General features: G+C 41.7%; 1 protein-coding gene across 1 annotated transcript; it reads left to right on the top strand.

The window, feature by feature from the left end:
* The first annotated feature begins 11,027 nt into the window (after nt 1–11,027).
* On the top strand, nt 11,028–21,814 carry TAGLN3 (transgelin 3). The gene is made up of 4 exons (XM_009993162.2): nt 11,028–11,207; nt 12,056–12,230; nt 17,345–17,447; nt 21,668–21,814. The coding sequence occupies exons 1-4, from the start codon at nt 11,028–11,030 to the stop codon at nt 21,807–21,809; spliced, it is 600 nt and encodes a 199-aa protein (XP_009991464.1). The 3' UTR covers nt 21,810–21,814.
* The last annotated feature ends 224 nt before the right edge of the window (nt 21,815–22,038 follow it).

Below are 22,038 nucleotides of genomic sequence, written 5' to 3' on the forward strand. Positions count from 1 at the left end.
AAAATTGAAAAGCAGAAGGCACACCCTGATGGTGTGCTTGGGGTACTACATAAGAAGTTAACAATTCTAAGCAGGACCTCAAAGTGCAAATAGAGCTCTTCTATCTATGCTTATCATAGAATGGTTTGGATTGGAAGGGACCTCAAAGATCATCTTGTTCCAACTCCCCTGCCATGGGCAGGGACACCTGACACTGCACCAGGTTGCTCAAAGCCTCATCCAACCTGGCCTTGAACACTTCTAGGGGTGGGGCAGCCACAGCTTCTCTGGGCAACCTATTCCAGTGCCTCAGCACCCTCAATGTAAGAAATTTTTTCTTTAGATCTAATCTAAATCTCCCCTCTTTCAGTTTAAAGCCATTGCCCCTTGTCTTATCACCATATACCCTTGTAAAAAGTCCCTCTCTAGCTTTCTTGTAGACTTCCTTCAGATACTGAAAGGCTACAATAAGATCACCCCGGAGCTGTCTTCTCTTCTCTAGGCTGAACAGCCCCAACTCTCTCAGCTTGTCTGCAGTAGGGTTCATGTCATCGTCTCCAGGCTGTCTTTTTGTAATAGCTCATCTGTGGGTCTGTATTAAGGGAACAATATATAATCTTGGTGTAAGCTGAAACTGGCTTGTTACAGTGACTCTTTCGTAGTAACTTCTTTGAAGTGGGAAGTACAGCACCGTAGGGCATCACTGACTCCTCTACAACTTGAGAACTGTAGGTTACTAGGAACAGCATCTTCCAGAGTTAGGAATTTGAGATGCATGAATGCAAGCCTGGAAGCTTGTAAATGAAACTTAGTAGTTGGAGAATTCATGTAATATAAATTTGTATAATCTAATATTAATTGTAAATGTGTCTACTACCTGTTTTTTGTCCAAAAATATGGTGTCATTCATACACTTGAGAGAGAGGAACTTAGGTGAGAGGCTGGATTTAGTTCAGGCTGGCCTTAATATGAATCAACAGTCAAAAGTACATAGTTGTTTCTGGCTTTATATTATTATTATTAATAATATTTATTATGTAGTAAATGGCATCACTATTGCTACCTTAAAAGACTGAAGCTCCTAGGGGTAAGGTGTTTCTCTAGAGTTTGTCATTTTCAGTGTTAGCAATGTAAGTAGAAGTATGTTGTCAGTAGAAGTATATTATGTAGAGCTTTGTTGAGGTAGTGGTTTTTATTTTTTTTAAAAAAAAAACCCCACCACACCAAACAACTAAAACAAACAAAAAGCCCCACCAGCAAAATGTAAAAAACATTAAATTTCAGATGAGTCCTGTGAAGTACAGTTTTATTTAGGCTTCAATACTACAAAACCCAAGAAGCTGTGATGTAAAAAATGCCAATTCTGGTATGAGAGTAAAAAAGAGCTCTAGTTTACATGAAGACCTTCTAAGTCAAGCATACCAGTTCCCTACCTCGGTTAATGTAGCTCAGGATACTCATTAGAGGAATTAAAACGTTCCATGAAATCTTGTTTCCAAGTACTTCTGTTTCTGGAGCAGAGTTTTTTGCTCTCGGTATGAATATGCAATTCACTGCTTTCTTAAGCTTTAAAACCTTGAATGTGTGCTTTACTTTTTCAGAAAAATCAGTTCAGGTAATTTATGCAAATATCTCAGCCGCTTCCATTCCTGGAGGCTGAGCTGTGCTCATGTTTATGTATTGTTAAACAGTTGTCATCTTTATACGTATTCGTGTGACTTGCATCTGATAAAACCTCAAAAATAGATTTTTCCGAGTTTTAAAGACACAGTCAAATCAAGCTACTTCAAAACTTTCTGCTCTTAGCTTACTTATGATACTGGTTTTTTTAATCCAGTTTTGTCGCATCTTTTAGATTGTTCTGTCTCTTAATGAAAGAAAAAAAAATGAAAAAAGTGGACTGCAGTAATTCCAAAGTAATTTTAATTAAGGCCCAAAGTTACCAATTGTGATAGATGTGCTTTTTGTTCACATGTATTAAAATTATTTCAGGAACTGAAAAGTTTTGAGCTATTGTTTTGAACTGGGAGTTACACTTACATTCAATTTAACTGTGATACTTTAGACAGGGAAAAGGCCTTACATGTCTGCACAAACTCCAGCGTGTTTCTCCTTAAAGAATTGAATTGTATTCATTCAAAGCTTCACTTTAGCCTTTATTAAATAATTGGTATTTTATGAGTAAGGTCTTTTTGTTACAATGCCTTAAAGCAAGCTAACTGAAAACAAAGGTGAAGGGGAGCAGTTGTGTGAGTAGTTTTCAGAGGTTTGTGGGTTTTTTTCTCATCTGATGGTGGGTTTTTGTGGATTCCATCCCCCCCCCAAAATAACATCAGGTGGGAGAAGGCAGCATAGCAGTTGACACACTTGTTGAGGATACAAAACTGCAGCCACCAGTTGCTCAAACCACAGCATTACTGAAACTTAATCCTAGGGAGGGGGGTTTTGTGCGTGCCGCTTGTTTTGCAGTTCTCTCTGGTTTGCTTCTCTGCTAAGTGGAGATGAGTGGTAGCGTTTGCGTTACAGGTACGCTCAAAATTTGCTACATACAGCATAAATGCAAAGGCAGGGATGAGACTCCCTTCATAGAGCCAGTATTCTGGATAGTGTTTTGAGATTCAGTGAGTGCCAGTGCCCTTCTCTGTGTTTGCTTTCCGAGTTCTAAATTCAGTCTATGTTCCTTAAATGTGAAGAGGTGGTATTGAGGTAGGTCTTGCGCAGACAAACATTTTCGTCTAACTTTGCTGTGGTAGTTCCATCAGTATTTTTCTTTGCACGCATAGTCTTTTCCCTGTGTTCATGCTGGAAGTTACCAGCCTTTTGATTACTGTCAACTTGGCGTTTTCAACTGCCTGAAAGGAGGAGACAGATGATAACCAGGGAGATTGACATCCTAGCCGTGACTAGCTCTTGACCTGTCAGGAAGTTTTGACGATCTTGAGTAATGTAATATTCACATATTCTGGTGGTGGTCTGATTTTATTTGGTGCTATGTTTTGTTCCCTGAGTGAATAATGCCTGTGGCATCTCTTTGGTCTTTGCCAGTAGATGCCTAGATAGTGAACTATTTTCAGGATTAGTCACGTTTAAAAACAAGTATTTCTTTCCTTTGTAGAAATACTATATTAAACTAGGGTGTTACACATTTGGAAAGCTCTGCATGGTGCAAATTTTTTAAATCCTTTGTAATGAATTCTTACGTTCTGTTTGTCTTCTTTTTTTTCTGTTGTCTTCTAATTTGCTGCCAGATACAGAGTGTGTTTTGTGAATATGTAACATACCTTTCCTTAACAATAAGCTGGACTCGCATTAAATGATCAGTGTCTTTTATGCTTTCAAATTTACCACCTCTGTCGTGTGGTACCTTAATTACCTTATACTACCTATACTTAATTATATTACCTATACTTAATTTTTTTCAGCAGCACTCTTAGCTTAAGTTGTTAGCGTTCTTGTTGTCTTTCACTTTTGGCAGGTCTGAAAATGACTTTGGGCTCATCTGTCACTGAGTGTAGCACGGACATGTTGGGGCTGACACTGCTGTCACAGTACAGAGAAGCTCTGGGCATTAACGGAGCAACTCAGCTGCTTGTGGCGTTGGTTTTGATCAAACAATACTAGCTGAATAAGTACCTCAAGGTATTTATCTTACCTGTCATGCTTAAACTACATAACATTAACTCTACTGAGGAGTGAGTCATTCAAGTTTCATGAGTAAATAACAAAAAGCTTTTATAGATAGGCAGGAAACTTGATTGGTATATAATATCAAAGAAGCAGGTAGCAGTTTTCATTAAAAAGAAAGAAAAGCATTACCAGCTGACCTCAACTGTCCCTAGTCCTTACCATCATTTTTTTTCAGATTTGTTTCAAAATCAAACTCCTTGAGACCTACCTTGTGAGACAAACTATTGCCTTCTAAAAACGAAGAACATGGTGAGGCATGCTTTCTCGTGTTTGAGGTTAAACTCTGCAATAGACCAGTATGTGTTGAAGGAGTCTCTAAAGCTTATTTGACTTGTTTTCTAATAAACAAGTGTTCTTATTCTGTGTATATTGAGCTGTACTAATGCAGTTTTACATACTCTTTTTTAATCTTGTCAGGTATTCCATTTTTTCTGTCTCTTCTGTTGTTTGGCTTTGTATTGCACACTTCAGCTTTTTCTTTTTTTTTTTTTTGAGTTAAATGGTATTAAATGTTTCATGTAGTTTCAATTTATCTGGCTTATTTTCTCTTGCATCAACACTAAATACAAACAAAGCAGTGTTCAAAAAAAACCCTCCCTGGATAGACCTTAGAAGAACTGCCTCCTGCTGTTTAATTTTTATGTTAATTTTGATTACATGCTCTCTTGGACACACTGTTATTCAATGGGGCTAAGAAATTTATGGTACCATACTTTTCATATCAAATTAAAACGTGCTTAGAGACAAACTTTCAACCAGCTATGTGTCTGCAGCTGCTAAAATGTTTTCAATGCTCGAGTCATACTGCAATCCAGAGCAAGGTTTTCTGAACCAGGTCGGAGTTGCTACAATAAGTCTGTGCTTGTCTTTCCTCCTTGACCCCTGTCCAGTCCTCTGGGGAAAAAAAAAAAAAACCACATGCCACCTCTCCCACCAAAAAAAAACCAACAAAGAGTGGGGAGGAAAATCATGACCTGGGGAATAATGAGATTTGAACTTCCTTGGTTTTTAAGTTACTCAGTTGTACTGTTTATAGAGAGGCCTACCTTACCATTTCAGATTTTTTTTTTTTAAATAAAGTGCTAAAAAATTATGTTAAAGACTTCCTTGGAAATAGAAGAGGGTTATGCGTTCCACCTGTCTCTAAGATCAGCAGTCTCTGCTTTGAGCCGATGTACAAATTCAGTCAGATGTGTGAGAACGTACAATTTTGCTAAAGCTTGATGAAAATTCAACAACTGTGTAAGGAACACATACAGAAATACCAAAAATCAGTGCGCACTCTGGCCCTTCTGCCCTCGTTCCCAAGCCCAGCAGGGACAGGAAAGGCAGAGGGAACGCAGCTATTCTGTGTAATAGCAGGCAGCTTGCTGCATACATGGTTTTAATGCCATGGTGCCTGCTGCTTTTCTCCTGGCAGGTGTTTTCTATGGGAAGAGATTAACAGTTAAGAAGAGACAGAGCTGAAGGACAAAAATATGCTGCTCACAGATTTACTGCTCGTAGGTCAGTTTATATAGCTCAGATTTACTTTGTGACTGTAGGACCTCATCTCTCTTCAATATATATTTGCCTGGAACAGGAGAACGTTGATTACAGCCTTGGCCGTGTTACACATAAATCTCAATTACAGGACCTACTGCAGTCTAGTTGCAGGCTTGACCTTGTATTTCTCATTCAAGTCCTGCATATGTATGTTATATGGTCCAATGCTTCTGTTCCATTAAAGAGAAATAGGTGTCCTCCGTATGACGCAGTAATTGTAGCTTGTGACCTGCTCAGGGGTGAGGAACGTGTTCTCAGCCTGCTACAGCGTCTCGTTATGTGTTGGCAAGGAGCTTTGGCTAGCTCTGCATTTATATTTGGAATGACAAGCAAGTGACAGCTGCTAAAACTTCTAGTCACTTGATTCTATACTAAAATACAAATTTAAAATGTTTTTAGGCTAGCACATGAAAGGTGGTGTTCTTTTGGGGCCTTCTGACCTGCATCATGTTGTCCACTTGCCTCCCACGTGGCAATGTGAGAAGGTCACTGCTGCCTGTCGGGGTGGCAAAGGTATGCTGAACAGTAGCACCCTTAAAGTTTGGAGTGATGTGAATGGCCTGCCCAGACTTTGGTCCTGGAAAAGCAATGCCTGAAGGACACAGACTGCCTGGGATCAGGTCTGAGCCTTAGGAGAATCCTCTCCTTTGCTTCTGTATTGCATATGGTTTGCTGGCAGAAAGCGTTCCAGGGTGTGCTGGTCCTTAGGAGCGTAAATTTTGAAAAAGTCCCTGACAGCTAAGCTGAATCCTTAGTCGTAACAAGCAGCATTTATTTAGTTAGGGGATTTGATCTCTTTTGTTTATTTGTTTGTAAATCTTGCTGTCTGTTTTGACCTACGTTTCAGTAAAATAAAGACGTTACTTCTTTTCTGTTCTTCTGGTAAATGTGTATTGTAATGTGTAATTTTCAAACCAAAGTAGCTCTCCGAAGGTATTGTTTTTGTTAGGCACAGATAAAAAATTGATAGGATGAAATGTGTTGGTTTGCTTTCAAGGAGTCTGTCAATCCAGCACAAGACTTAAAAGATCCTGAGAATTAAAATGCACAATTTACCTTCAAGGTCATCTTGAATATCAGGAATGCTAGCAATTACATCCACAGGAGTTGGTTTCCAGTGGGAAGTGGTAACTGTTTCTGCTGGCAAGCTGCCTGGGAGGTGGTTAATGACTTATAAATCCCAGAAATGCTTCTGGTCATGGCAGCCTTAGGAGCTGCCTTGCTCTGCAGACCAGAGTTTCAGTGCATTCTGTTCTGTCCCACAAATAGGAAGGTCCATCTTTCCTTGCTGAATTACTTTGCTTTTAATCTCAAATTTGAGGTGTTCAAACTACGGACTTGCTTGGGGCTTAACATCTTCAGAGCTGGCAAAGAAACCCTTCCGCAGGTGAAAGACAAGATAATTGCTCAAGTTAGCACTTTTATCTTCGAGGCTCTCTGGACTTTAGATTTAAAATTAACGGGGAAGTTAGAATTTTTTAAATTAGTGTTGTCCTCCAGTTCTGATATCTCTGCCACCCGTTTTGCACAGTTAAAAAAGATGGCAATATTCCAATAGGGTTTTTTTCCCCTTCTTCTGTCTGTGTAGAACATCTCCGGGTACGTTTTGACAAAGCAAGGCCATGATTAAAACCAGGAGTCTGCAGAGCACTTCCCCGGCCTCGCAGCTCTCGGAGAAGGCCCTCTACTTGCACCGAGTTTGTACTGAACCTTGACGTCCTCTGCAACTCTAGAGAATACGACATCGTGACATAGGTGTGTGTGCAGGGACCACCTTTCAACAGCCCGTCAGAAGTTTCCTTGTGAAGGCAGGTGATGTGAACTGGTTTACAGCTTTGAAAAATTTCCTGATTTTTTTTTTATTTTTTGACTTAGTTATGAAATGTTTGTTAGTGCACAGTGGCAGACCTGGGAAACAGAGCCTGGAGTTCCTAATATTGCTGGATAGCTTTGTCTAATGGGAATTGACTCCGCATACTTTGAAAGATAATGCTTTGGGATGGCTGAAATACCAGGCTCTTTCTGAGGAGTGAATTGCCAAACAGTGAATCTAACAAAGGTGAAGGGTTGCTCTGTAGCAGGATAAATTGTACTTTTCCCTCTGTGTTGCAGTTGGAAGACATAGAAAGCTGTCAAGTTACCCTGGATCTAAAGGTAGGTACTGAGCTAATTAATGTTGGTTTTGTTGTTGTTGGCAGGATTTGTTTATAGATTTACAAAGATTTTAAAATTTTTAGGGCAATATTGTGATTACCTGAAAGTATAAGATGAGCTATAGCACTTACAAGCATGAAATCCTACTTCAAGTATTCAAGCTTCACCTCTATTTTTGGTCATAAATTCCAATCTTGTGTTACCAAGAAGAGTGAGAGGACAAAATCCATTGGAAGCAGAAGGCGCAGTGTTCTAATGGTAGTACCTTTGCTGGTGAAAACCTGCCACTTTCTTCCACATCGCATTTCCAGTCATCAAGCTTTAACATGCCTGTGTCCAGCAGAAGGACATCGAGTTCCTTCAGTTCTTCTTTGCTTTGTAACCTCATGTGCTTGCCATTTCTTAACATTGGTGTTGGTGAGCTAAACAGATAATCCTTCTGAAGTGGTTACTGTAAAGGCTCTAATTTTCAATCCTCTGGTTACTGGAGTGACTATTTGCATTAACTTCATTCTTTCACCACTTTTTCTGGAGAGTGATTGTCAGAACTGGATGTGACATTCCCATTGCTATTGCACCTCCCACGTTTTATTCAGCCAAGCCCTTTGGTCACAGTGTTTTATCCAGCATCTGTGCCCACCTGCCTGTCTTCCATCACCTTCTGCATTTATTCTTTTCGCATCTGCTGTTTCATAGGGCAGAGTGCGCTTTTCCGACGATGGCTAGACTTTGGCTGCAATGAGATACAATTTTGCCTGCTTCTGGGTAGACTGCTTTCAATCAGTTTTCTTTATCTTTGTTGTTTATTCATCACAGCTTGCATGAGCTGGGATCTGCTTAGGAGTCTTGTGGTTTTTTTTGTGACTTCTGATAACTTATTAAATAGTTCAGGCCTGGGAACACATTCTTACACAAATGGAATAAAAATATACACAATCAGTAGTGATTTTTCAGTTAGTTTTGTCATAGGACCTACTAGTTAGCCAGCTTTAATGTCTTTAATGTGTCATGTTATTTTGGAATCAGTTTAGTTCCCTAATCAACGTGTCGTGCAGTAGCCAACTCTAATATATTACAGAGCTTTTAGTAAATTGCATCAACACTATCGCTTTAAAAAAAAAAAAAATTCATTCCATTGTTTTTCCCAGGATTGATGGCACAGAAGCAGGCTTATGATTTGATTACTTGTGCTTTGGAAATATTGGTGGGGGGCTGGCATTTTTCCAATCTTCTGCAGCTTTCCTGGTTTTCAAGGCCTTATTAAAAATTGATGTTGATGACCAAGCTTGCCTTTCAGCTTTCACAGTACGGAACAGTCCCTCGAGAACAGGTTGCATAGCCAACATCTGTGAAGGAGGAGACCTCTGCTCTGCAGCTTAGGAGAGTTAAATTACCCATCCCTGCCCCCAAGTTAGGAAACAGGGTCAGAGGCTGATGCAAAGGTTGGTGGCTTTCATGATACCTCGTTGCTAGTGAGCACCCTAGTGTGACCAGAAGCAGCCAAGCAGCCTAGGTAGCTCCCTTCTAAACAGAAGAACACAAAAAGATCTGAAAATGCAAAACAAAGCTGCTTATTCTTTGTGGAACTGGCTGAAGAACATAAGGCTTGGCCCTTAACAGTTGCTTGAATGGAAAGGATGTAAAATTAATGTACTGCCTTTTACTGTTGCAGCTGCAATTTACTCCTCCTCTGATCTCCAGGCTTGGTTCGCAGTCTTGGTTCCTGCGCATTTTGCTGTGCCTTCAACAGCGTGTTCGCTGGGATGGAAAGTGCTCAAGTGACGGCCCTGTCACGTAGCACGCTCTGAGTTATGTAATCAAATATTTCATAGAGTTTTAAAACTACCAGTGCAAAGAAGAGAAAGCACTAAATGAAATGCCTGTGGAGGACAACAGTAAATTGGGTCATCTATTAAATTTTTCATCTCTTGAGTCTGCTCAAGCCCAGAAGCATCCAAAGCCATATAAATCGGAGAATTCATGGTCTTAAAATGAGAAAGTAATGGATGAAGAGGCCATTATGAGACAGATAAACAAGGAGCTGTATTCCTTTACTCCTTTTTATTTTCTTTTTAAATGCAGCAGGAGGACTTTTGTTGGCAAAGCTGATCGCGTATCCACCTCAGGTTCATCGACTTCCTTGCATTTCAAGCTGCACATGAATCGTTTGCCGAAAGGGAACTATTTCATAGCAGGGTAGATACTGCAGCATGGATGAAAGAGAGGAGCAAAATGATTTTATTTAGTAAAGGATAAATCTATACAAATGAGACCAGAAGAGAAGTCTCTTGTCTTAACTCTCTCCCTCTCCTCTCCTGTCAGCAGTGGTATAATCAGAATTTAAACGACCGTGCACAGGTATAGCTCTCGTGCTCTCACCAGAGGTATGCTGACTCATACCAGCAGAAAACACGATCCTTGTGCTTTATAGTAGGTTTCCTAGTTTTCAGTGATTTCCCCTTGGTTTTAGTGGTTCAAGTTGTTTTCTCGGGACACTATTGCACTATTTGATAGCCTAATACATACTAACAATAGGGTGATAATACCATTCTACTACCTGCCTTCTCTTCCTTGACATTTCATCCTGTTGTCCCCTTGTTGAAACTTTTTTCAGCACTTGAATGAGGAAGAGGAGAAATTGCTTTTCATGCTGTAAGCCTGTTAACATCGTGATGCAGAACGGAGAAAAAGGTTTTGCTTCTGCTTTGTGATTAAAAATAAACGAGATGTGTAGTAATTTCTGTTACCTTCGTTTAGCAGAATGAAGTCCGGTGAAGTCCCTCTGTTTGTACTTCTAACTGCCTGGCTTCTAACTGGGATGCTTGGTGCGGTTGGGGTTGATGCAGACTAGGTGGAGTAAAACTGAGCCTGGAGGGTGAACAGCGCAAGGCTGAGGAAACATGCGTGAAAACAGGCTGCAGATGGGCGAGATAAACAGGATCCCCAGGCTGTGACTGAGTAGGCAGGCCTCTTTAATGGCTCTTAGCAACGCCCCTGCTTTGACCCTCCTCATATGTGAGGAAAATCAAATCAATACACCGTTCTTCAAACCACGATGCTGCAGCAGCAGCACGGCATTGTGGCAGCCTTCGTCTCTTAAATTCATCACGGCTTTTCAGCTCGCTGTGCTCTGGATATCCATCCCTGCATCTCTGCTGAGGAAGACCCTGACTGCATCTTTAATCGGATTGCTTGAGCTCCCATGTACAACCTTCTTCTCATTAGCAAGTATTAGGTAGGCAATTTTAAAGTGCTTTTGGATTTGCAGGCAGCTTTAACATTGATCTGAGAACTATATTGTATTCTCTGTAAACATAGCAGAAGCCTCTCTTTAATACCTACTCTGTTTTAAATCTTGCTTTTCTTCTTCTGTTTTTGTGGTTGGGCAGGGGGGAGTTCTGTTTTTCCCTTCTTTTTTAAAATAATGTTATAGCTGATTTGTGCTTTTGGAAAAGGATATTCCCTCTTTGATCCCTCCCCTGTTTTGCAGAACAGCTATAACCGGTGCCATACAGTTACTTTCAGTGTTGATGAACATCTGTTCAACTGTCTAACGTATAGGGCAGGCTGCTCACTCTTATATTCTTTAATTTTCCGGTCCGTACTTCAGAACCGCAGATCAGGACTCTACCCACTAAGTGAGTTCTGCTTTGATTCCAGAGATGGCTAACAGAGGACCAAGCTATGGCTTAAGCCGAGAAGTTCAGGAAAAGATTGAACAGAAATATGACCCGGAATTAGAGTCTAGGCTGGTGAACTGGATTATTGTACAGTGTGGAGAGCAGATAGAGCACCCTCCTCCTGGAAGGCAGCATTTTCAGACCTGGTTGATGGATGGAACAGTAAGTGTTTTGTGCAGTTGTATACTTGCATGTGTTTATATGCACAGTGTCCTTATTTTCTGTCTTCGTTTGGTCAAAGCTCATGGGCAGTGCAGAAATATGTATCTTAGCATCTGATTTATTTCCTTTTGACCAGGAATCTTCATTTCAGAAGATAATTATTCTACTAGTGCACTGGGATTAATACAGTACTTATGATTCTTATGAGTCATGCATGTTATATATGACTATGACTCATTCCCTCAGCACCTTTTCTCATGCAGTTAAATGAGATCTGTTTTAAAATCAGATATATGCTTTTCTCTTTAAGAAATAATCAGTGTTGACAGGGAAAGGTGAAGAGATATAGAAAAATTGAAGGATTAGGTTATGTCAAAACTGTTTTCTTCTTGGGAATAATTCTGTAGCTAAAACATTGTATTCCATTGGTTTATTGAACAACAGGCAGATGCTGCTGTTTGCAGTGGGCTGTAAGAATACGCTAATCATTGAATCTCTGCCAAAGTGACTTTAACAATATTTCAATTGACATTGCTTATTTTTTTGGCTCGGGCATGTGGTTTCTTCTCTGTCAGTTGTTACATAACCTTTACCAGTGATTGCTTTGTTGTTTCTAGCAGATTAGGATTTATATGTTCAGGCTATTGCCATCAGTTAAGGAAAGCTTTGATGCATTTCTAATACACTTTGATTATTATCAACTTCCTTCTTTGTTTCTAATTGAAGAAATTATGTCCCTGACAGAAACTGGCCAGGTCAAAAGCATTTTGCAGCATCATTTCATGTGCAGAAATTGCCTTCTAGTTTGGTGACAGCTTTCTAATTCTGTTTCTGTATTTATCTCTCAGCTGTTATGCAAGCTAATAAACAGTTTACATCCAAAGGGAAATGAGCCCATTGCAAAGATCTCTGAATCAAAAATGGCTTTCAAGCAGATGGAACAAATTTCTCAGTTCTTAAAAGCTGCTGAAATCTACGGAGTAAGAACAACAGATATTTTCCAGACAGTGGATTTATGGGAAGGTAAAAATAATAAACTGGAAGTTAGCTTACAGTCTTCATTTTACTTTTCTTTGATGTGTTGTAATGGTGCATTTTGTCTAAGGCATATTCTCTAATGTAATTATCTTTTGTTTCTGTTTGCCTTACCTCATTACCATGTCCTTCCGGTGGTGCATTGTTTCCTCTGAGGGATTTATATCGCCCTGAGGGCATAACGGAGCCTTTCCAAGCTCATGTGTTATCCAAGAGCTCATCATTCTGATAGAAATCCACAGACCTAATAAAACGAATGTTCTCTATGCTAATTGTTTCCAAGTAAGTAGCTTCTAATAGCAAATAGGGAAAACCCTTATTTTCTGATGTCAGGATTTTATTGCAGTTTTCAAATTATAAGCAAAGCTTAAATTAGGGCTATAAAATGCATTCCCAGGAGCATATATACCTCTGTGGAGCTTATGAGGGATCATTCATGACTAGCACGATGCAAAACTCGCTGCTAACACCATGTTAGCTGAACATATCTCTGTAAGGATACAGTCTTTTTAGAGAGGTCACTATGGCAACAGAAAAAAAATGCAGAATGCCCTTGTGGTTTTGCAGTAACCCAGGTGAAGGCTGTCTCCATCCCATGCTCGGAGTAGAAACTGCGTGTTCTTGTTCCTGAAGAGCTGACTCATTTGTGCATTCGTAGGACTGGTTTTGCCCACTTCTGTGGTGATGCATCTCTTCCTGGTGCTCTAACTGAATACACTGTATGTCCTGCATCTCTCCAGACAAGGTGATGCAAAATGTTTTGTGTGAGGGTTCAAAACAAGGACAGCAGTGGGGCGGTGAAAGGGTCAAAAATCTGCCCTGAGTATGAATCAGTGCAAAGAGGAAAACAATCCATTGAGAAAGCTGGTCATATAGTTTGTGTAGGAACATATGTGGATCGAAAAAAGTGGGGTCTCTTTTCACAGGCTGTCAGGATACATGGAAGAGATCACTCCTCTGAAGGACAGCTCAAGGAATGAAAGACACAGGGTGTCTTTGCAGATGGGTTAGAGGGGAAGAATATACTGACAGCTGGAGTTGCTGGGATCTGTAATGTTCCCAGGGTGCCAGATTTGCTTGACAAATCCTGCCTTTGGGCACAAGGGCAGGTTAGTTTCTTCCAGTTCAGTCTTCAGCATTTCATCCAAGCTACTTTTAAATGTCTTAAAGGAAGGGATTTCCACTTCCCTAAAGTAACACCCTCCCCCCTCTCAGCCTAGCAGGCTGCTGAAAGAGAAGCTCCATCTATCTTGTAAGGGATGATAATAGCTCATTGCAGATGCTGTTCTTTGCAGTCTTTTGCATCTCATAACGGCTTCACACTAGGCAAATGAAAGTAGGTACATTGATCCTTCTGATGAAAAGGACTTGCTTTGAAGACAAGCAGCTCCTAATGATGGTGGCTCTTTCCTTGTTTCTTTTCCTTGCACTCATCACCTTTTCTCAACAGAAATAAGGAAAGAAGCTCGTAACTTCCAGAGGGCAGGAAGTCAAAACACAACTCACAAACTAGGAGGGTGACATACAAGACTTTTCTCCGCTGTTATTTTAGGACTTCCCAAAACTAATCAGTGTTTCCTCACTTTCCCACTCCCTTTTCATCCCTCCTGCTGCTCATTTCAGTGCTGAGATGAAACAGTATGTCTCTCCAGCAGTGAGTCACTGCAAGCTTTTTGTGTCTAACCATAACTCTGACCTCTGGCATCTGTGCTGCTTCAGGGCTGAATCGTCTGAACCTGGATGCATTAGCTGGACAGAAAGGACAGTCTCGTTTTCATTATTTCGTAATTACAGCGTTCCTACTCTTCAGGCCATAACCTCTTCGGAAAGAGAGGAGATGTCAATGTATGTTTATAGGGAAAGAAAAGTACGTGTGACTGAAAAACAGCTTTTCTCTGGCACTAATTGTTTTCCGAGAGCTTTTGCTTTGAAATTCTTAGTAATGATTAATGAAAATGTTTGAGGATGCAATCTGCTGTTGGCTTTTCCAAACTCACTCAGTCCATCTGCTGCATTTTTCTTCATCTCTGCGACTTCTTAGTCCAGGAGAAGTATCACTTCTCTTTCGGTCCTTTCTTACTTAAATGTGCTGTGCTGAGCAGCTTTCCCTAATCCAAGCTATTATGTTCAATGTTTTTTACAGATGTCTCCCCAGCATATTTTTAGGCAGGCAAGAGGCAGCTGTACCTCTGGGTACTTGTTCAGCCTCTACAAAACAGTGTTTCAGAAATACTGTGCAGAACAGTTCTCCATCTTTGGGTCTGAACCGTCCTCTTTCTGGACCTGGAGGAGAAGGCCCTCCGGCTAGGTTCCCCCCAAAGAGAAAGGCTTAGCATCAGGAGTGACCAGAGGCCCCTTTCTCCTTGTACCTGCAGTGCCAAGATCCTCTACGAGGCTGTGCTATTCAAAGCACTCTGCAGAGGACGTTCAAGAAGCAGAAGAAACGCCACGGGCGTGGGTACCAGCAGCAGGACTCTGGGCGGCTGTGACTGGGGGCTGGGCAGGTGGCCCACCGGGTTTCCGATGAGCGAGTCCTGGGGATGAGGGAAGGCAGTGACGACCGCAATTTTCTGCCATGCCAGTCAAGCCTGGCTTGGGAAAACGCAGCTTATCCCTTCTGTCAGGTGGCTGCACTGTAAAGGTGACTTTCTCAGTGGAGATTTCACAGCCCTTTTTATGCTGACCACCGAGCCCCTTGTATCCTTTGCTGTAGGGGGACAAATGTCACCAGATTTGGGTTTGGGGTCTTCCCTCACCCGCAGCACCCCTCACGTGCAGCAAGAGGCTTTCTGCAAAGCAGAGCCGCGGCCGTGGCTTTGTTTTGTCACGTGGCACTCGGCTCCCACTCGCTCTGCTTTTCCCCGCGGCGTCTCCCACTCGCCAGTGACAAATAAAGCAGAGCCAAGCACGGAGCGTGGGGGGCTGCCAGATGGCCCCGCGAGGCTCGTCATCATATTTCGCTACCCGTCTTTTGTTCCTTTTTCTGTTTTTCTGCGCTCATCGTCATTATGCAGCCCATTCACTTCTAAATCCTCCTTCACGTCCCTCTTCATCCCAGTCCATTGCTGCGCTCCTTATTATACGAGAGGCATCCCAAGGACGTTGTGTGCGGCATCTGCCGCAGCATATGGTACATCTGCTGCTTCGGGGAGCTCTGAGCATCTCTGCCTCGCACTCTTCCGCGTGCGCCTGTGTACGTGTGTGAGATGTCAGCTCCTCAGCTGCCCTCGTAAGCAAGGACCCCGTCTGATGCAGTTTGCCTTAACAAATACAGTAAAAGGAGGGTTCTGGATGGCTGACAATTTATTTTCTGAGCAAACGGTCCCCTGCAGATAGGATTGCTATAAACTTTAATAGACTGTATGATGGCCACAGTTGGAAGCTGCTAGCTGTTTTCAGCTTTAGGGTGTCTTCGTCATCTCAGCCAGTGTGTTTCACATTTAGGTTTGTGTAAACAGAAGCCCTGAACGTCACCTGCCTATAATCGGGGTGATGCATAGCATAAACACAGAATGTGCAACGCTCACTTCCCTCTACACTCCCGCTGGTTACAGCAGTTTTCATTAATATTGGTCTACTGGAGGTATTTCTGAAGTCTGTTACCATCATGTCTCTAGCATCTCATGTTTTTATGAGTTGCTTATTTTCCCATGTGAAGAACCTACAGTCAAAATCTGATCTGTTAACTACACGAATTATTTTAAGAAAGAGGAAGAACTGAAACAGAAAGAAAGGGAGGGGAGTCACAGTAACACTTACAGAAGGATCTCAGAAGAAGGGAGAGGCAAAAGACAGATTTTCAACAACTTAACCACCTCACACAATTGGAAATACGTCCTGCAAATCATTTTTGCTAGAAAGTTTTCCAAAAGTTGTCGTATCTGGATTTGGTAATAAGTTACAAGTCTATCTGACTCTGATGTCCTTATGTTCCCTGCCCTTTTTACACCAAGTGACAAAGTTCAGGTGAAGAACTAAGAAAAAAAGAGTAATCTTACATTTTTAAAAATTGTCCGTGTCTTTTTTTTTTCCAAATTCACTGAAAGAATCAACAAAAGATGTTGACCAGAAAGGAAAATTTATTTATTATCTTAATTTTGGAAGGAGAGACAGGAGGAGGAGATACCATTTTTTTAATGCAAACTTCTTGAAAATGAGCCTTGTATTTCAAAGGTGTAAGGTGCCCTCTTGGAAACCTGGTGAATTTTCAACTGGGTGGAAGGTGTGCCTGTAAGCAAGTGATAGGCCAGTTCACCCCTCCCTAATCAGATGGGATAAATTATCCCCTGATCAGCTTTTCTCTTTCTGTTGTTTACGGAGGGCCTGAAGAACTAATGATGACCAAATATGTAACTTTTACTTGGCCAAAGATGCAATGAGCCCTGACTTTTTGAAATGAGTGACCAAACAAGGTAACATAGGGAGGGAGAAAGTGAAACAATGGTGAACTGGACGTCAGGAACTGAAGGTATGAAACTGCAGAGCTTACATTTTTGGCAGCCCGAGAAAAGAAACGTGTAAGAAGGATTTGGGAGGTGATTTGATGCTTAAATTGGGAAGGACTAATATGATTTATGCGCACAGGAGCTCTCCAGGACTGCTGTGAGCTCCGTTAGCGCAGGGACTGACTGGAAATGCCAGGGCTTAAACGGTGGGATCAGTCTGACCAGTTTTCAGGTGAAGAAACTGCGACACAGCACAATTTAACACCTTGTTCTCCTTCAGCCATGTTTTACTGTGGATATGACTGTTCTTTGTACACCAAAATGATCTCTTCTTGGGAGAAAAATTTGCCAAAATTTTTATGTAGAAGTGCTTAAGATAGTGTGGGGGAGGGCATTAAAATAGCTAAAGGAAACCTGGAAATATCTGAGTTGTTAAGTTTTGCTTTAACACTGTCTCTTTGATGACTTTTAATAAGCTCTTGCATGTCGGTACCTCCGTTTCAGCAACTGTAAGGTAGCATTTATAATGCTGTTAATGGACTTTTCCAGGGGAGCTGAGGGAATTGGTTAATGCATTGGATAAAAGTTTTAATCAGTGTGCCAAGCCATTTGTTGTGCATGGATTTCTTGTATTAATTTTATTGTCTGACTTTCTAGGGAAGGACATGGCAGCAGTGCAGAGAACCTTAATGGCTCTAGGCAGTTTGGCAGTCACCAAGGACGACGGCTGCTACAAAGGGGATCCATCCTGGTTTCACAGGTAAAATCCAAAGCACAGTTTCCCAGAGCTGTCTTCCCAAGGAAGCTGGTAATATTGTATGCCTTTAGGCTTTAAGGAAATTTATTGGGAAAGGAAGGTAAGAATCTTTCAAAAATTTCCTTGTAATGGAGAGATTTTCACTCTGGAGTCTAGATGAGGGAAGCAAAGACCCAACCAGGCAGCAGCATTTTCTACCTTTCACTGGTTCCTGACTTTATCAGCATCACTGCAAGGTCGATGTCTCACCAGGACTAGTTAGCTGAAAGTTACACCAGGACTGCTGGGGAGGAGCCCTGGGGGAGCCGCGTAGTGCAGCCATGCTGCTGCCTTTTCTTATACAGCCCTCCTCACCACACTTTACATATCCTTCCTGCCCTGGAGATGGAAAAGCACTGCTGCCACCAGGATTAAGGAGCGTGTTGCCCATGGCTCCAGGTCTGGTTTTCTCCTGGAGGCACCCCTTTCCAACGAGGCTGCTACAGGCTGTGTTGTTGTGGACTTGTGTACACGCGTGGGGACTGTACTGGATGGCTGGCTTTTGGTAGCACACCCAGGGAGGAGGGCAGCGTTCCTGATCCAACCACCATCGTAGCATGTCCCTCTTGCTGTGCAAGGGGCCCGCACTGATCACTGAAGAAGAGACAAAATTTTCTTGACCACTGATGTCATCCCTGACTCTTATTCCTTGGAAGGATAGCAACAATACTTAGCATATTCAGCCACCAGTTTTGATGACGTTCATCTATCTAGCAGCTTCAGCTAATCCTCTATATCAATTTATGAAGAAAAGAGAATAAAAACGGCAGCAGCCATGCAGATATGTGTCTCATAAGAGTAGCTGGTAGGAAAGGTGGGCTTTTGCCTCACATCAGATAACAGCCAGAAAGACTAATGAAGACAAGGCCATCATAGATGTCAGCAAACCCTCTTAAAGCAACACCTTTACTGAGCAAAGAGAAGGCATGAAGCCTCTTTCCATTTTTCACCAATCCAAAAATTATTTAATTTCCTAGCCACCTTTTTTCTTGGGGAGTACCACTGATCTGCAAAGAATTCTCTGCCTTGGAAAAGCTATTTATTTATTCTAAAACTCCATTTGTTTTGGCTTGGGAGGCTGAGAAGCAGGGACAGGAAGAAAAAGAAATCCTCCCACAGTTAGCCCTCCTGCCCCGCAGGCATACTATTGACCATGAGATTCTACCATACAAGAATATTTCTTGTGCTGAAATGTCTAAGGCACGTTAGCAAAAAGAGTGCTGTCTGCTTGTCTTCGGTTTCCTTTGATTTTCTGGTGTCTAGGTGAGGCTCAGCAAAAGCAAAGCAAACTTCACTTGGTTTGTCTTAAACCTTAAGTTAAGTTAACTGAGGCTACGGGAGACTTGAATTTTAGGTGAATAAGTGCAAACTCCTATGCGTTCTTTATGTGAAATTAGTTTAAATTAACTTAATACAGTCCACAAAGAGATTTGTATTTGTCAAATATAATTGGGTTTAAAATTCAAATCCAGTTACAGGCTTTAATATAAACCAGACATGAAATCACTATGACCCAGACAGGCTTATTTGTTTTATGTAACTAAAACAAAGTCCTACATGGAAGAATTAATTTTCATCTGGATTCTTTAATTGTAAGTGGGAACAGTTTTTACTGGCATAAAGGAAGATGTGATCACTTCCCTTCTCCTGTAGCTGTCTGTCCTGCCCGTGCTGCTTGGATAGCCGATCCATATCTATTGCAGCCCCTAAAATGGCATTTTATAGCCACTGTCTTAAGGAAAACTGATGTTATTTCTATAAGGAAATAACATACGGTGGACCAAGGGTTGTTTTCTGAGTAGCTTACCCATCCTTTCAGGCAGATTGAGCCCCCTTACTGCCACCCAGTGTTAAGTCATGAGTCAGGGCTTTCAGGCTGATTCTTAATCGCCTTAGGTTAAATTGAAAGAGGTTAAGATTAAATGGAATGAGAGTATCTATGCAGAGATCTACAGTGATTAAGATACCCCCACACTTGAGCTAAGCTGTTTAACTTTCCATTGCTAGTGTCTCTCATACCCAGCCCCACCGGGCCTGATTCCCTCTTCCTAGCATGCCCCAGCAAGGTTCATGGACCATGGCTGTTTGTTATCTTGGGGTTTGGTGGCCACAAGCACTGGTGCAAAGTTGGCATCAAAAGTTAACAGATCTGCATGGAGGGCTCAATTCACAGCAAGGGTGATGCCAGGTGATGGCAGACAGGCTAACCAGAACTTGAAATAGGGTAGGACATGAAGGGGAATAGAGTTGCCCGCACCAATTTTTCTACAGTCTCAGTTAAGGCCACTTCCACCAACGTAAAAGCAAATCGTAAGTACGTGTTGTTGTCTGTAAGACCATCATACAGTAAATGTGGTGCTTACGATGGTAACGTAACACTAAATGATCCAAGCTATCTATGTAATCAACTTTTATTAGCACATCCAGATTTCCTTTTAGTCTCTCTTTTTATTTCTTCTTTGCAGTTCTCATTTTTTTCCCTGTTCAGAGTTAACTTTTCAACTTTCTGTGGAATTCTCTACAACACAGCTGAAAATTCTAGGAGGAAAGAGAAAAAGAAAAAAATGGAATGTGTTCCTGGGATTTTAATTAAAATAAAGGCAGATGCAGTGAACCTGAGATTCAATTAGGTAATACGAGTAGTTCTAAAAACATCCTCTCTTGGAGATCCTGGCAGTAGTTGGATGCCTGTGTAAGGATTCTGGAAAAGAAATTAAGCAGCAGTGAGAGGGGGTTACTTTCTGAGGTGCCTGAAGTTCTGTGTGCCTCCTTCCAAACCAGCATGCTTTCTGGCAAGAACTCTGGGATCTGAAAGCCTGTGATGGGCTTCAATAAGCCCTCTTGTTAGTCTATACATTAACACCAGAGACCTGTTCTGAAAAATGACAGGTCAGTACTAGTTTTCTGCAGACCTATCTGGTTTGCTGGGCTTTCATGCAGACGTGGGTTCTTCTGCAATGTCCTGAACACCGTGAGCCTAGCAAAGAGTTTAAGTGCTTTTTTGGACTCGAGCCAAGGTGCTCAGCACAGTACAGGATCAAACCCTCACAGAGGGGATTGAGTCGATGGTTTTCAATCACAGCAGGCACCTAATCTAGCATTCTCATCTGGTGGTGAGGTGGGGAGAAAAGGAGAATTGTAACTCGACACAATATTGCAGGGTAACCTAATGCCAGGACAAACAGACACAGCAGGGAGGAGGATTGTACCTGGGCAGGAGTAGAGTCTGGTTGATCGAAGCCTCCCTCATTCTGGGGCTCTGCCAATTCTTACGGCTTATTTGGCAGCAATGGACTGATCCTTCTCCCTTGTAAAAGACTTGTTTTCCCTACCTGATACAAATGAAAGATTCATCCAAGATGAACAGTTTCTCACTAGGCAGCAGAGTACAAACTTTTGTGCTTCTTCTTAGCTGCCATTTTGGCCCTCAGTGCTATTCTCAGGGAAAAAAGGCTCCTTTTAAACTCCCACAAAGGTTCATTGATCCAAAGGGCTTTAGAGACCAGAAACACCAAACAAAAGTGGTCAGTGTGTTTTGACAGAAGATAAAGGACTGTCATACAGTTAAGACACAGGTGCAAAGGGCAAAGTCTATTGCTTAGAGGAGATCTGGAAATGGCAACAGAGCAATTACTCTGTCCTACAGGCAACCATCATCCACTCTGCGAAAATGAACAAGATGCTTCTCTGTCCCAGTGTTTCTCTGGGTACATTTAGCTCTTATTTACTCCACTGAGTTAAATTATACCAATTTGTAGTGTTGCTCTAGATGGGTATCAACTTGTATTACAGCACAGGTAAGCGTCTCATTGATCAGATCCCACGGACTGCAGCTGCTAAGAGCAATAGGACTGAACACAAATTAACGCTATCATTAGCCTTATATACAGCACTACATAAACATTCTACCTGTCAGCTGCTGGCGAATTCCCTGGGACTCTGGAGTAAGTGATCCAGTGAAAGTCTGAAGTGTTGCAGGTTTGACTAGAGTCACTTCTGACTGCAGGAAAGCCATTAGCCCAGCCAGTATTGTCCAGCCCATGGGATGGTTCGAATGAAATATTGCATTACAGAGGGAACATCTGTTGACATGAGCCAATTTCAGATTGATTTTCGTGTTCCTCTGGGCATACACATAATAACAGTATGTCTGTATGTTGCTTTTTTTGTGTGTATCTGGACAGGAAAGCACAGCAAAATCGACGAGGATTTTCAGAAGAGCAGCTTCGTCAGGGACAGAACGTTATAGGCCTTCAGATGGGCAGCAACAAAGGAGCATCACAGTCGGGTATGACAGGCTACGGGATGCCAAGGCAAATTATCTAAAAGGATCGCTGTCTGTAGAGAAAACACTCCTTCTGCAGCATGTCTGTTTAAAAAAAAAAAAAAGAAAAGAAAAAAGAAAAAAAAGCTCATTAGTTCCCTTTCTGCCTGGTTTTTAATAGTTAGCACTCTCTAAGGTTTGGGGTATTTTTGGTTTGTTTTGTTTTGTTTGCAGCTGCAAGAGTTCATCTAGGAACTTGGGTTTTTGTGGTGGTGTGTGTCAGTTCACAGC

Source organism: Tauraco erythrolophus, chromosome 1, assembly GCF_009769465.1.
Source record: "Tauraco erythrolophus isolate bTauEry1 chromosome 1, bTauEry1.pri, whole genome shotgun sequence".
NCBI classification, from domain to species: Eukaryota; Metazoa; Chordata; class Aves; order Musophagiformes; family Musophagidae; genus Tauraco; species Tauraco erythrolophus.